General features: G+C 35.2%; 1 protein-coding gene across 3 annotated transcripts in view; it reads left to right on the forward strand.

The window, feature by feature from the left end:
- The window catches only part of PIBF1 (progesterone immunomodulatory binding factor 1), a 231,209-nt gene that overhangs the window by 62,934 nt on the left and 152,694 nt on the right, over positions 1 to 15,581 (forward strand). For all 3 annotated transcript variants that reach the window (XM_088021857.1, XM_088021859.1, XM_028106141.2), the window contains exon 10: positions 4,583 to 4,681. In XM_088021857.1, coding sequence (XP_087877983.1) covers positions 4,583 to 4,681 — 99 coding nt within the window. The remainder of the gene's footprint in view (positions 1 to 4,582; positions 4,682 to 15,581) is intronic.

Raw genomic sequence — 15,581 nt, forward strand, 5'->3', positions numbered from 1 at the left:
ACTTCTGGCTAAACTTTATATACATGAAGTCATCTCTGCACAGATACATTAGTTTGCATATGAAATACATCTATTATATTATAATATTGAAATCCTTTTATTTAGAGAAATAAAACTTAAGTTTCTTGTTTGAATGTTGTAATTTAAATAACAGTATCTCCCATTTGTTTGTCCCCTTAAGTCCTGGTTTATGCCTATTTCTCTAACATGACTATTAATAACACCCCCTTTCACTCATAAGAATGCCTCAAGTTGAAAAATATGTTTTTTGGATACGAGTTATAATATATCCTAGGTCACTTTACTTTTGCACTTTACATAGGATTGATCAGATTTCTTTTCCCTTTTCTGCCATCTTTCCTCTCTACCTCCCATGCACAAATACAGGATGGATAGGAGAGAGATGTATGTGTATATGGGGGATGGGGTTTATAGGAAACGACATGAAAGAATCATGAAAAACAGTTTTGAAATCAAATGTGAGCTTTTTAAAGATTTTGAGAGAGAGAGAGAAAGAACATGAGCTGGGGGAGGAACAGAGGGAGAGGGACAAGCAAACTCAGTGCAGAGCCCAACACAGGGCTTGATCTCACAACCCTGAGATCATGACCTGAACCGAAAGTCAAGAGTCAGGCACTTAACTGACTGAGCCACCCAGGTATCCCTCAAATGTTAGCTTTTTAAAAGCATTTTTAAGGTTGAAATATTTTAGTTTTATATTTAAAACATTTGTTATAATGCTGACCAGTTGGCCACCTCCCAACATCATTCTCTGTTATTATAATTACATTTGATTATATATTCAATTTGGACTTTTAAAACATTAGCTTCATTAGCTTGTACATGCTGCGGATAGTCTATCAATTTTTCGAGTTTCTTCTTTTGAAGAACATTAGAATTCCTGCTCTGCCATAATTGTGTTGTTACATTTTATAATGCATTTAACTTTTTAAAAATGGATAATTTATTAGTTATATGGCAGTTAGGGTTTTGTCTGTGGCCGGAATATACTCCATCTGTTGTTTTATCAAACGAGTCTTAAGTCTGAGGGAGCATGGGCTATAAAAACAATTGTATATATAATATAGTCAGTTCTTTCAAGGCTTATTTTTGATTTAACATTTGTGCTATGAGATTGATGAAGGATAATTGGAAGGCACACAGGCAAGGACCAGGGGCCCCTGCCCTAAGAGGAAACCACCCTTAAAAGGATTTTGTACCACCCTGGAAGGAGCCCTCCACTCTTTCCCATATGACAAAAATCTGACTGGATGACAGGCACGGGGTGGGGGGGTTAATCAGATTAAAACAGCCCCGCCAACAAGCCCATAAAAACCCCTAGACTTAGAAACTCCCATGGCAAACCCCTCGGGTCCCCTCCCTCCTTGGGAGCTTTGTGCTATCACTTTGCTATCGCTCAGTAAACCTTGCTTTGCTGCGCACCACTCTGTCTAGTCTACCTCTTCATTTTTCCAAGTGGCATGACCAAGAACCACTGGAACTGATGGAGGAAAAAAATCCTGTAACAAGATGGCTGCAACAAGTTTTCTCAAGGAGAAAACTGTGAAACAAAAGGAATCTTAAGAAAGGCATAGTTTGATGAAGAGCATGGACTCCAGAACCAGATGGTTTGGGCTCCATAGCTTACTTAAACTTGTAACCTTAGATAAATACTTCTCTGTTTCCATCTTCTCCTTTGTAAAATAGAGATAATGATGGGGTTGTTGTGAAAATTAAGTGAATTATTATATGCAAGAGCCTAAAATAGTTCCTAGCACATGGCAACCCCACCTATTTTGTGGGGTTGTTGTGAAAATTAAGTGAATTATTATATGCAAGAGCCTAAAGTAGTTCCTAGCACATGGCAGGCACTCTATATATGTTTGTTATTGCTATTATTGTCAGTGGAATACATTCAGTTTATCTCAGACTTAATTTGAAACCTTAAAGGTCGATTGATAATATGAAAGGAAGTATCTCTATCTTTATGTTAAAAGGAATTGTGTGACTTCTTGTATGCAGGTTGTGGGTAGAGATATGGAAGGTATGGTAACTGATAACGAGGTTAGGTTCACACAGAAATCTTACCAGAAGACATCTGTGAGAGGACCTGTACATAGAAGCCTCAACTTCTAGCACTTTCTCCGATTCATTTTAGTTTTTTTTTTTTAATTGCCTTTACTTATTTGTCCTTCAAGGTCCAACTTACATATCCTCCCTTCATTCACTCTTATCTCTCTTCCTCCAGTTAAAGCATAATCAACTCCTCTTCTTTGTGGCCTTGGAATTTTTTTATGCCTTAATATAGCACTAATTATAGTTAGCTGGGTGGTACAGATTGTAGCATCATGAATGCACAGGAACCTTCTAATCATACCTCCGCTCACAGGCCCCTATTGTTAGTTTTTTCTGGGTTTCATTTCATTCTCTGTGACTGCTTTTATTTCTAATGCCCATTATTGCCAGAAAGGAAATATAGTTAGGGACTGAAGCTTCTCTGCTTACTAAGTAAGCGTAAGTGCAATCTACTTGGAATTTTGCTTTTGAAATAACTTATAGAATAATGAGGCTATCTTTGAGAAATGAAAATTACAACCAATTTGTGATGATTTACTGACTGAAATATATAGATCACCTAGGAATGAAAAATGTATAAATGTTTAATATGCCTGAAGAATTTAATTCTATCTATAAAACTAAATTTTCATGTTTCAGGGGCGCCTGGGTGGCTCAGTCGTTAAGCGTCTGCCTTCAGCTCAGGTTATGATCCCAGGGTCCTGGGATGGAGCCCCCATCAGGCTCCCTGCTCAGCGGGAAGCCTGCTTCTCCCTCTCACTCCCCCTACTTGTATTCCCTCTCACTGTGTCTCTCTCTGTCAAATAAATAAATAAAATCTTCAAAAAAAATTTTTTTTTTCATGTTTCAGTTTGATGATAGAGGGTCATTGCAGTCAGGATGATGTCAGAAAATAATGACATGACATTTTGTGATATCTATTTTAAAATGCACTTCCACTTAGATAATAGTATACAAAAGCTATTTTCTTTTTAATAAGTTATCTGTACTACAGTTTTTTTAAACTATTTTATTTCTGCCTCATAACCATTTGACTGATGAATCTCCATTGGTTGATATGTTTTAAATTTTAACTTTGTTGTTAGCATCACAGTGTAAAAGATGACATTTCATACTGGCACAGCAAGTAAGCATTCCTATCCAATAGTTATTACATAGATTTATTCAAACGATGTGGGGTTTCATGACTTTCTACTGACATTCTCCATGAATAATAAACACAAAATTCTAATACCCAATCCAGTTCTTTATGGGAGATGTGGTTATATGATATAAAAAACATTTGCTTTGCAGTAAAGACATAGCTGGGCTCAAATTATGGCTTTAACATGGGCTGTGACTTTGAACTAGGTTACTTAAGCTCTTGAACTTCGGTTTACTTCACTGTAAGACAGGTTGGAAAATACAACATAAGGGATTTGTAGAAATTAGGTGAGCAAAATCATTTATGTTGCACTCTACATTTATTTATAACTATATTAGAGAAGAGGATTTTTTTAAAAATTAAGTGGCTCTCTGAAAGAAGCTTCCTGTTGGTATTTTTCTTGACCCAGACTTCTGCTTTGATTCAAAAAACAAATGAGATTTGATCTTTAAAGGCTCATATCTTGTTGTGGCACTCTTGTTACCTTCTGCCTTTTGGACGTTACCCTTAACCGTCACTAAATGTATCTTTCTCTCAGTTTCAGTTCCTGCTGTCATCAGTACTGTAAGTGGATGACTTACCTAATACTCTGGCTCCATACTTTCTGGAGCCCTACGTGAATATTGACCTTTATCTCATCTCTCCTTCACTTAGCTACTTTACTGGTCACACCCTTGATCTTGGTATCAACTAAAATGGTGTCACTAAAAGTACTATTCTACCTCCACATCACTATCCTTTAAACAGCAATCTCTAGTCTTCCATCCTGCTTGTACACTACTTAAATTTGTTTGTCATCTTATCCAGACTTCATGTCCTTTGCCCCTTCTATTTTGTCAGCCCTGAGTTCTTGAGTTCTCTTCTTTTCCATTCCTCTGTAAGTGAGATCCCAAGGGCCATCACTTCAAGTTGCTCGTATCCCAGACGTTGTTCCCATTTTGACACTTGTGATCTCTATATTATACGCTTCATTTAAAATGTTTTAGAGAACATTTATTAACTTCTCAAGACCTTGGTTTTCTTCTGGATACTGTGTAATCATACCTACTTCACTAGATTATGGTAAGGATTAAACAAGTTACTGTATATATAAACTGTTGAGCCTACCTTCAACCCGTGTGGAGATAAGTTATAGAGAAAGATAATGTGACATTTAGAGATAGACCATGTTTGCACCTACATTACTGTGCTGCTACAGAAACACCAAGCCAGGTAAATTCATATAGTAGACACCTTGGGTCACCAACCTCCAGTGGGTCCTTAAGATTGTCAGATAGTCCAATTCTAAGCAAACACATTTATGAAACTTTAAAAGATAGATACTTTGTATTTGGAATAATGGAGTACATGTTTAAATTTTAGAAATCTCCGAGAAGCGAGGGACAATGCTGTGGCTGAAAAGGACCGAGCAGTGATGGCTGAAAAGAATGCTTTAGAAAAACATGATCAGCTCTTAGACAGGTAAGCATTCTAAAAATCTGGAAATGTTAAAAACTCTTTTGATTTTTGTTGCTGTAACTTTTTCTTTTAGAAAAAAATATTTTTAATAGAAGTATAATTCAATTCAGTTACATGCATTATTTTTGTAATATGTAATTATTGCATATACTAAAGGAAGATATAGCACATGCAGTCACCCTACAGTTTTCTTATATGCCTTTTCTCCATCTCAATCACTACTCCTCAAGAGGCAGACACTCTCTCATTACTGTCACCAGAGCTTAGTTTTGCTCGTACTGGATTGAAAATAAATGGAATTGTACAGTATGTATTCTTTTGTGTCTAGTTTCTTTCACTCAACATTATATTTTCATCCATTTTGTTGTTACATCAGTAGTTCATTCCTTAGTGTTGCTGGGTATGAATATACCACAAGTTTGTTTATTCCTTTACCTATATCAGTGGACGTTTAGGTTGTTTCCATTTTGGAGCTATCATGAATGAAGCTGCTATGAACTTTTTTATAAAGTCTTTTTTGGGTATATGATTTTTATTTATGTTGGATAAATTTTCTCTAGGAGTGGAATTGCTAATCATAAAGTAGAAGGACTTTTACTTTAAAAGAAACTACTAAACTTGAGTCCAAAGTGTTAATACCATTATGTGCTCCCCAGTTCATTTCTTAAAAACCTATATGTTCTGGTTCATGTGTGTTGGAGGAAGGGGAAGAGAGAAAATTATTTGTCTTTAATTTATCAATAGAAAACTATATTTATTTTTAGTAGCCTAGCTAATAGGAAAATCACTGATGATTATTAAGGTAAGTGCTATTGCACACCCTAGATTTTCAGTGGTTTGACTACAGTCGGAGTAAACAGAATCATTACCTTTTTTTTTTTAACTTTTATTTTGAAAATAATTTCAGACAGAAAAGTTGCTAAACTAGTACATCAGGTTTCCATACACCTTTCACATACTGATAAACTTTGAAAATAACTCAGTGGAGCTTTTAATTATTAAATGAAGACTTGCATATCCATTTGTGATTTAAGCAATACCTCACACTAAAAATTGAGGTAAGTCTTCATATAATTAACCTATTACCAAAATCTCTCAGAAATGGCTCAAATTGTTATACTTCTGAATTCACATCAACTTTATAAACTTGGTACATTAATAAAAATAATATTAGAGAAGTCTCTTCTGTAATGTGAAAGTATATCTAAGTCTAAACGTTTTAATATAAATTTATAAATCAGCTGTTTTTATTGGAGTGCTGTTAAAACCTGCTGTAAAATCTTTTATTATGTTTAACCTTTCCATTTATAAAACTATATGGTGTACGCAAAAGATTTATTTGGCTTTTTGTTGATGTTGTTTTTTAATGTGATTTATTTAGGAATGGCTCTAGAATAATATTTATGGACAAACTAACAAACTTTAAAAGAAAGTGCAAGATTTTAGGTAGTACACCAGAACTATTATATTTGGGCAGAATTTCATAACTTACTAGCCTTGGTATGTTTTTGTGAATTTGGAGAAAAGAGAATAGTAAATCTGACCTTAAAATTGGCTGTTTAATATTTATACTCATATCTGTTATGTCCTAAACTCTGGCACTTTAAAATCCTTCTTAATCTTACTTGTCCGTATACTAGCAACTGGTATTTATCCTAAAGGCCATGGGATGCTTTAGTACTTAAAGGGATCTTTTGAATTATTGAGAATTTAATGTTTGTGAAGTGTGTAGAACAGTGTCTTGCACATAAGTAGTAATATAGAAACGTTTGTTATTGTTATTATAAAATAATTGTTCAATTAGTTCTGTTTACTAACTGAACTTTTGCTATTTAAAAGTTGATCTTTCAAAATAATTTTCCACTAGAATTTTGAATAAAATGGAACAGCTCATTTTTTTCATTAGGGTTTAATTGATATACAATATTATATTAGTTTCAGGTGTACTACATAGTGATTCAGTACTTATACACATTACAAAATGATCACTACAATAAGTCTAGTTAGCATCTGTCACCCTGAAAAGTTTTGTTTTTTTTTTTTTAAAGATTTTATTTATTTATTTGACAGAGAGAGAGATAGTGAGAGCAGGAACACAAGCAGGGGGAGTGGGGGAGGGAGAAGCAGGCCTCCCGCAGAGCAGGGAACCCGATGCGGGGCTCGATCTCAGGACCCTGGGATCATGACCTGAGCCGAAGGCAGACACTTAACGACTGAGCCACCCAGGCACCCCACCATGTAAAGTTTTTAAAATGTTGTTGGCTATATTCCTTATGCTGTACATTACATCCCCATGTATTATTTATTTTATAACTAGAAGATTATACCTCTTAATCCCCCTCACCTATTTCCTCCATCCCTCTACCCTCCTTCTGCACTGGCAACCATCAGTGTATTTGAGTCTGTTTCTGCTTTTTGTTTGTTCATTTGTTTTGCTTCTTAAATTCCACATGTAAGTGAAATCATAAGGTATTTGTCTTTCTCTGATTTATTTCACTTACCATAATAACGCTGTAGGTCGGGGCACCTGGGTGGCTCAGTCGGTGAAGCGTCTGCCTTCGGCTCATGTCATGATCCCACGGTCCTGGGATCAAGTCCTGCATCGGGCTCCCTGCTTAGCGGGGAGTCTGCTTCTCCCTCTACCTGCTGCTCTGCCTACTTGTGCGCTCTCTCTCTCTCTCTCTCTCTCTCTGTCAAATAAATAAAATCTTAAAAAAAAATGCGCTCTAGGTCTATCCATGTTGTCATAAATAGCAAGATTTTATTCTTTTTTAGAACTAATATTCTGGTGTGCATGTATACACATATCTACGTACATTTACACACATGCATACACGCTACATCTTCTTTATCCCTTCAGCTATCTATGGACACTTGGGTTGCTTCGGTATTTTGACTGTTGTAAATGATGCTGTGATGAGCATAGGAGTGCTTGTATATTTTCAAATTAGTGCTTTTGTTTTCTATGGATAAATAACCAGAAGTGGAATTGTTGGATCATATGGTCATTCTATTTTTAATTTTTTAAAGGAAGCTCCAAACTATTTTCCATAGTTGCTATATCAGTTTACATTCCTACCAACAGTGCACAAGAGTTCCCTTTTCTCTACATCCTCACCAACATTTGTTATTTCTTGTCTTTTCAATAGTAGCCATTCTGACAGCTGTTAGGTGATACCTCTTGGTGGTTTTGATTTGCATTTCCCTGATGATTAGTGATGTTGAACATTTTTTCAAGTGCCTGTTGGCCATCTGTATGTCTTTGGAAAAATGTTATTTCAGGTCCTCTGCCCTTTAATCAGATTGTTTCCTTAATATTGAGTTGTGTGAGTTTTTTTTATATATAGATATTAACCTCTAATTGTATATGTCATCTGCAAATATCTCTCCCATTCAGTATGTTGCCTTTTTGTTTTGTTGATGATTTTCTTTGCTGTGTAAAAACTTTTTAGTTTGCTATAGTCCCATTTTTTTTTATTTTTGCTGCTGTGTCCTTGTCTGAGGGGACGGATCCAAAAAGGGTTAAGATCAATGTCAAACAACTTACTGCCTATGTTTTCTTCTAGGAGTTACGGTTTCAGGTCTTAAATTTAGGTCTTTAATCTGTTTTGAGTTTATTTTTGTGTATGGTGTAAGAAAGCAATCCAGTTTCAATCTTTTGTACGTGGCTTATCAGTTTTCCCAATACCATTTACTAAGAGACTCTTTTTTTCCCATTATATACCCTTGCTTTCTTCATCATACGTTGATTGACCATGTATGCATGGGTTTATTTCTGGGCTCTCTAGTCTGTTCCATTGACCTATGTCTGTTTCTTTGCCAGTGTAATACTGTTTGATTACTTTAGGTTTATGGTATAGTTTGAAATATGGTTATGATAATTGAGGCTTTGTTCTTTCTCAAGATTGCTTGGGTATTCGGGGTCTTTTGTGGTTCCATACAAATTTTGGTATTATTTGTTCTAGTTCTGTGAAAAATGCCCTAGATATTTTGATAGGAATTGCATTGAATTTGTAGATTGCTTTAAGTAGTATGGACATTTTACCAACATTAATTCTTCCAATTCGTGAACATTGTATATCCTTCCACTTATTTGTTTTCAGTTTCTTGCATCAGTGTGTTACAATTTTCAGAGTACAGCTCTTTAACCCCTTGGTTAAATTTATTCCTAGATATTTTATTCTTTATGATGCAGTTGTAGATAGTTTTCTTAATTTCTCCTTCTGATAGTTTATTAGTGTACAGAAATGCAACAAATTTATGTATATTAATGTTGTATCCTGCAGGTTTACTGAATTCATTTATTCTGATAGTTTGGTGGAGTCTTTAGGGTTTTCTCTGTATAGTATCACATCATCTGCAAATAGTGACAGTTTTATTTCTTCCTTTCCAGTATGGATGCCTTTTATTTCTTTTTCAGTCTAATTGCTGTAGCTAGGACTTCTAGTACTGTATTGGATAAAAGTGGTGAGAGTGAACATCCTTGTCTTGATCTTAGAGAAAATGCTTTTAGCTTTTCACCATTGAGTATATTAGCTGTGAGTTTGTCATATATAGCCTTTATTATATTGAGGTACGTTGCCTCTATACTCACTCTGTTGGGAGTTTTTATCATAAATGGATGTTGAACTTTGTTGAATGCTTTTTCTGTATCTATCAAGATCATATGATTTTTATTCTTCATTTTCTTGTTGTAGTATATTGTGTTGATTGATTTGTGGATGTTGAACCATCTTTGTATCCCTGGAATAAATCCTTGCTTGTGGTGTATGATCCTTTTAATGTCTTGTTGAATTTGGTGTGCTAATATTTTTTGAGGATTTTTGCATCTGTGTTCATCAGGGATACTGACCTGTAATTTTCTTCTTCTGTGGTGTCTTTGTCTGGTTTTGGTGTCAGGTTAATACTGCCCTCATAAAATGAGTTTGGGAACATCCTTCCTCTTCAATTTCCTGGAATAATTTGAGAAGGATAGGTATTAACTCTTTTAAATGTTTGGTAGAATTTACCTAAGGAGCCATCTGACCCTGGACTTTTGTTAAGAGTTTCTTTTATTACTAATTCAGTTTCCTTACTAGTAAGTAATTGGTCTATTCAGATTTTCTATTTCATCATGATTTAATCTTGGAAATTGTATGTTTTTAGGAATTTACCCATTTCTTCTAGGTTGTCCAATTTGTTAGTGTATAATTGTTCATAGTAGTTAGTCTCTTGTGATCCTTTGTATTTCTGTGGTATTGGTTGCAATTTCTCTTTCATTTTTTATTTTATTTATTTGGACCTTCTCTCTGTTTCTGGATGAGTCTACCTAAAGGTTTATCCATTTTGTTTATCTTTTTTAAAAGAACCAGCTCTTAATTTCATTGATTTTTTTTTTTTTCTTCTTCCTTTTTTTGGGGGGGTTCTCTTTCATTTATTTTCACTCTGATCTTTATTATTTACTTCCTTCTTGAACTTTGGGCTTTGTTTTATCCTTATTTTTCTGGTTCATTTAAGTGTAAAGTTAGATTGTTTATTTGAGATTTTTGTTGTTTCTTGAGGTAAGCCCTTATTGATATAAACTTCCCTCTTAGAACTGCTTTTGCTGTATCCTGTAGGTTTTGGAACATTGTTTTTCCATTTTCATTTGTCTCAAGGCATTTTTTTTATCTTCTCTTTGATTTCTTTGTTGACCCTTTGGTTCCTTAATAGCATGTGTTTAGTTTCCACGTGTTTGTGGTTTTTTTCCAGTTTTCTTCCCATAACTGATTTTGTAAAGTCCATCTGGTCTAGTATATTGTTTAAAGGAAGGCTAGTATTTCCTTGCTGATTTACTGTATGGATGATCTGTTCATTGATAGTATTAAAGTCTTCCACTATTATTGTGTTGCTGTCAATTTCCCCCTTTATGTCTGTTAATATTTATATTTAGGTGCCTCCTATATAGGGTGCATAAATATTTACAAATGTTATATCCCCTTGTTGGAGTGACCCTTTTATCCTTGTGTGATTCTCTTCTTTCTCTTTGTTATATAGTTTGTTTTAAAGTCTATTTTGTCTGAAAGAAGTATTGCTACTCCAGCTTTTGTTTCCATTTGTATGGTATATCTTTTTCTATCCCTTCACTTTCAGTTTTATGTATCTTTAGATTTGAAGTGAGTCTCATATAGGCAGTGTGTAGATGGGTCTTGTTTTTTTTGGTTTATTGTTTTGTTTTGTTTCCATTAGCCACCCTGTGTCTTTTGATTCGAGAACTATGTCCATTTACATTTAAAGCAGTTGTTAGTAGGTGTTCACTTATACCATTTTGTTCATTGTTTTCTGATTATTTTTATAGTTTCTCTCCATTTTTTTCTTCTTTTCTTGCTCTTTTTCCTTTATGGTGTGATGCCTTTGTTTGGGATCATGTTTGTATTCCTTTCACTTTATTTTCCTTGTATCTATTATAGGGTTTTGGTTTGTGGTTACCATCTTTCTCTACATATATTTATAACAGTCTGTTTTAAGTCAATGGCCGCTTAGGTTCAAATGCATTCTAAAAGCATATTTTTACTCTGCCCCCTACCACGTTTTATATTTTAATATCATATTTTACATCTTTTTATTTTGTATATTCTTCAGCTAATTATTGTAGTTGTACTTGATTTTACTTCTTTTTCTTAACCTTCATACTAGCTTTATAACTGGTTAGTCTATCTTTATAATTACCTTTATTAGTGAGATTTTTTTCTTTCATATATTTTCTTATTTCTAGTTATGGCCTTTTCTTCTCTGCTTAAAGAAGTCCGAATCTTCAACATTTCTTATAAGGCTGATTAAGTGGTGGGGAATTCCTTTAGCTTTCCTTGTCTGGAAAACTCTCTCTCCTTCAATTCTAAATGATAACCTTACTGCGTGGAGTATTCTTCATTGTAAGTTTTTTCCTTCCAACACTTTGAATATATCATGTCACTTTCTTCTGGCCTGCAAAGTTTCTGCTGAAAAATCAGCTGATAGTCTTTTGGAGGTTCCCTTGTATGTAACTAGTTGTTTTTCTCTTGCTGCTTTTAAGATTATCTTCTTATCTAATTTTTGACATTTTAATTATCATGTGTCTTGGTGTAGATCTCTTTGGGTTCGTCTTGTTTTGGACTCTTTGGGTTCGTCTTGTTTTGGACTCTCTGGGCTTCATGGACTTCGGTATTTGTTTCCTTCATCAGGTTAGAAAAGTTTTCAGACATTATTTCTTCAAATAAGCTTTCTGCACCTTTCTCTCTCTTTTCTCCTTCTGGGACCCCTATAATGCAAACATTAGTACACTTGATTTTGTCCCAGAGGTCCCTTTAACTATTCCCATTTTTTTAATTTTATTTTAATTTTTTTCTGTTGGGGTGATTTGCACCACTGGTCTTCTATTTTTCCTTATCATCTAATCTGCTATTGATTCCCTCCTCTGTTTTTCATTTACATTTAAAGCAATTGTTAGTAGGTAGGCAAATATTGCCATTTTGTTCATTGTTTTCTGGTTGTTTTTATATATACCAGCTCTGGTTGGTATATTCTTATGTTTTCTCTTTGTTAAAGTTCACCCTGTGTTCATCCATTCTTCTCCCAAGTTTGCTGATCCTCTTTATGACCATTACTTTGAACCCTTTATCAGGTAGATTATTTATCTCTGTTTCATTAAGGTCTTTTTCTGAGTTTTTGTCTTATTTTTTCATTTGGAATTATGTTCTTCTGTCTCCTCATTTTGCCTGATTTTTTGTGTTTGTTTCTATGTATTAGGCAAATTGGCTACCTCTCCTTGTCTTCAGGGAGTGACTTTGTATAGATGTCCACTGGGGCCCAGAACTGCAGTCTCTCCTCCCCCCCCCCCCCCCCCCCACCGCTCACCAGACCAAGTGTGGTGTGCACCCATCTGTTGTGGCACAACAGCAGCTGGAAGAATTCCCCTGCAAAGGCTTAAAATATTCTTGGATGAAGTAAAAAAAGGATTCTTGATGTCCCTGCAACTTAATTCTTAATTAATCTATAAATTCAGTGTGATTCATGTCAAAAATTTCAAAAGACTTTTTAGTGAAACTTGACAAAATGACTAAGATTCTTTTTCAGAGTTGTTGTGGCTATTCTTGTTCCTGCCTATTCTTGTACCTTCATTTTTCCATGTGAATTTTTATAGTTATATTTTTTACATTGTACCTTTCATCCATCCAAAGTTCATTTGTGGGTATGGTGTAGATAGAGAACTAATTTGTTTTTTCATGAAAATGTCAGTTTCCTTAAGTTAAACTATACATTTGATGGGATCCAAGTAGAAATATCAGCAGGTTGTTTGTTTGTTTGTTTTTAAGTATAGACTCTAACTTCCTCTTGTGTTGGTTGGTGTTAGAGTAAGCACAGGTTTTTTGGGATCTTGATAAGGGAAAGTAGATTAGGCATGCATTTGGATTAAGTGCTCTACATTCATTTCTGTTTATAGTAAAATTATTGCTAGCCATTTCTTACTAGCGGTGACTTCCAGGACAACTCTTGTTGTCTATCCAACCCCCATAAGTGGTGAGAACCAGGAATATGTCTTAGGTACCCATTACTGGAATGAGGCATTGTTGCCTTCTTTCTTTATGGAGGATATGCAAGATGCAATAATAACTTATTTTTGAGGAGATTCCCTGGCATTTGTCAGACATTGGGTTACATATGTGATGGGTTCCTGGATCTTCATAGATTTTTTTTTTTCTTCCAGCTTTATTGAAGTATAGTTGACAGAACTGTAAGATGCTGAAAGTATACAAACTGATGGTTTGTTATAGGTATACATTATGGAGAGATTTCCCCCCATCAAGTTAATTAATACCTTTCTCACCTTACATGTTACCATTTTCTTTCTTTTGGTGAGTTTTTTTTTTTTTTTTTTTAAGATTTTATTTATTTATTTGACAGAGAGAGAGAGAGAGAGAGAGTGAAAGCAGGAACACAAGCAGGCGGTGTGGGAGAGGGAGAAGCAGGCTTCCCGCCGAGCAGGGAGCCCGATATGGGGCTTGATCCCGGGACCCCAGGATCATGACCTGAGCCAAAGGCAGACGCTTAACAACTGAGCCACCCAGGTGCCCCTCGGTGAGATTTTTTAAGTCTTACTCTCAGCAACTTTCAATTACACAATATAGTGTTAGCAACTATAGTCACCACATTATACATTAGATCCTCAGACTATATAATCTTACAGCAAGTTTTTTTAAAACAGACATATTAAATCTATGGTTTATGTGGAAAAATTAAATAAATGAGTGTCTGAATAAGAACCTACAAATTTCATCTAATCACTATAGTAACCAGCCAGGTAAAAAGGAAACTTTGGACCTATTTCTCACATTTTAACAGGGTAAATTCCAAATAGATGAGAAATTTATTTTTTTTAAAGGGTTTTCTTTTTATTTATTTATTTATTCATTTATTTGAGACAGAGAGAATGAGAGAGAGAGAGAGAGAGAGCACATGAGAGGGGGGAGGGTCAGAGGGAGAAGCAGACTTTCTGCCGAGCAGGGAACCTCATGTGGGACTCGATCCAGGGACTCCTGGATCATGACCTGAGCCGAAGGCAGTCGCTTAACCAACTGAGCCACCCAGGCGCCCTAGATGAGAAATTTAAATGAAAATAGAGTAGTAGAGAAACTATAGGAGAATATTTTCATAATCTTGGATTGAAGAAGTCTTTTGAAACTCAAAAGTTGTAAAAGAATTAATGTGACTACCTACAAATGAAAAATGTTGATGTAGCATTACTACCATAAAGAAAGTCAAAAGAAATGCAATCTGGGAAAAGGATTTGCATCTCCTATCACAGTCATGTAACTAATTTCCCTCTAAGAAGACCCTCTTTCAAGTCAATAATAAGTGAAAATTAGTTTCACATTAAAAGTACACTGATGTTTCTGAAAAAAACAGAAAGGTTGACAATACACTTTTTGTGGATATGGAAAAACTGGGAATTTATACATTGTTAGTGGGATTTTTTTTTTTTTTTTAGGTTTTTATTTATTTGCCTGAGGGAGAGTGAGACAGCCAGGAGCGAGAGAGCACAGAGGGAGAGGGAGAAGCAGACTCCCGCTGAGCACACAGCTCAGCATGGGGCTCAATCTCAGGACCCTGAGATCATGATCTGAGCTGAATGCAGACACTTAGCTGACCGAGCCACCCAGGCACCCCTGTTAGTGGGATTTTAAGGTGATACAACTCCTAGGGAGAGTTATTTAGTAACACCAATCAAAAATACAAATGCACATTGGTCTGGATCCAGGAGTTCACTTCTAGTACATTATCCTGCAGATATTCTTGCTGGCTACAAAATTACATATACACCAACTTATTCTCTTTTTTTATTTAAATTCAATTAATTAACATATAATGTATTATTAGTTTTAGATGTAGAGTTCAGTGATTCATCAGTCTTATATAATACCCAGTGCTCATTATATCACATGCCCTCCTTAATGTCCATCACCTTATTACTCAATCCCCCCACCCCCCTCCCATCCAGCAACCCTCAGTTTGTTTCCTGAGATTAGTCTCTTATGGTTTGTCTCCCTCTCTGGTTTCATCTTGTTTTATTTTTCCCTCTCTTCCTCTATGAGCCTCTGTTTTGTTTCTTAAATTCCAGATATGAGTGAGATCATATAATTGTCTTTCTCTGATTGACTTATTTCTCTTAGCATAATACCCTCTAGCTCCATCCACGTCATTGCAAATGGCAAGATTTCTTGTTTTTTTGTTTGTTTGTTTTTTTTTTTTTGATGGCTGAGTGTTATTCCATTATATATACACCACATCTTATTTATCCATTCATCTGTCTATGGACATCTGGGCTCTTTCCATAGTTTGGCTATTTTGGACATTGCTGTTATAAACTTTGGAATGCAGGTGCCCCTTCGGATCACTACATTTGAATCCT

Source organism: Eumetopias jubatus, unplaced genomic scaffold, assembly GCF_037043125.1.
Source record: "Eumetopias jubatus isolate StellerSeaLion01/CBP00866 unplaced genomic scaffold, mEumJub1_p1.0 scaffold_3, whole genome shotgun sequence".
NCBI classification, from domain to species: domain Eukaryota; kingdom Metazoa; phylum Chordata; class Mammalia; order Carnivora; family Otariidae; genus Eumetopias; species Eumetopias jubatus.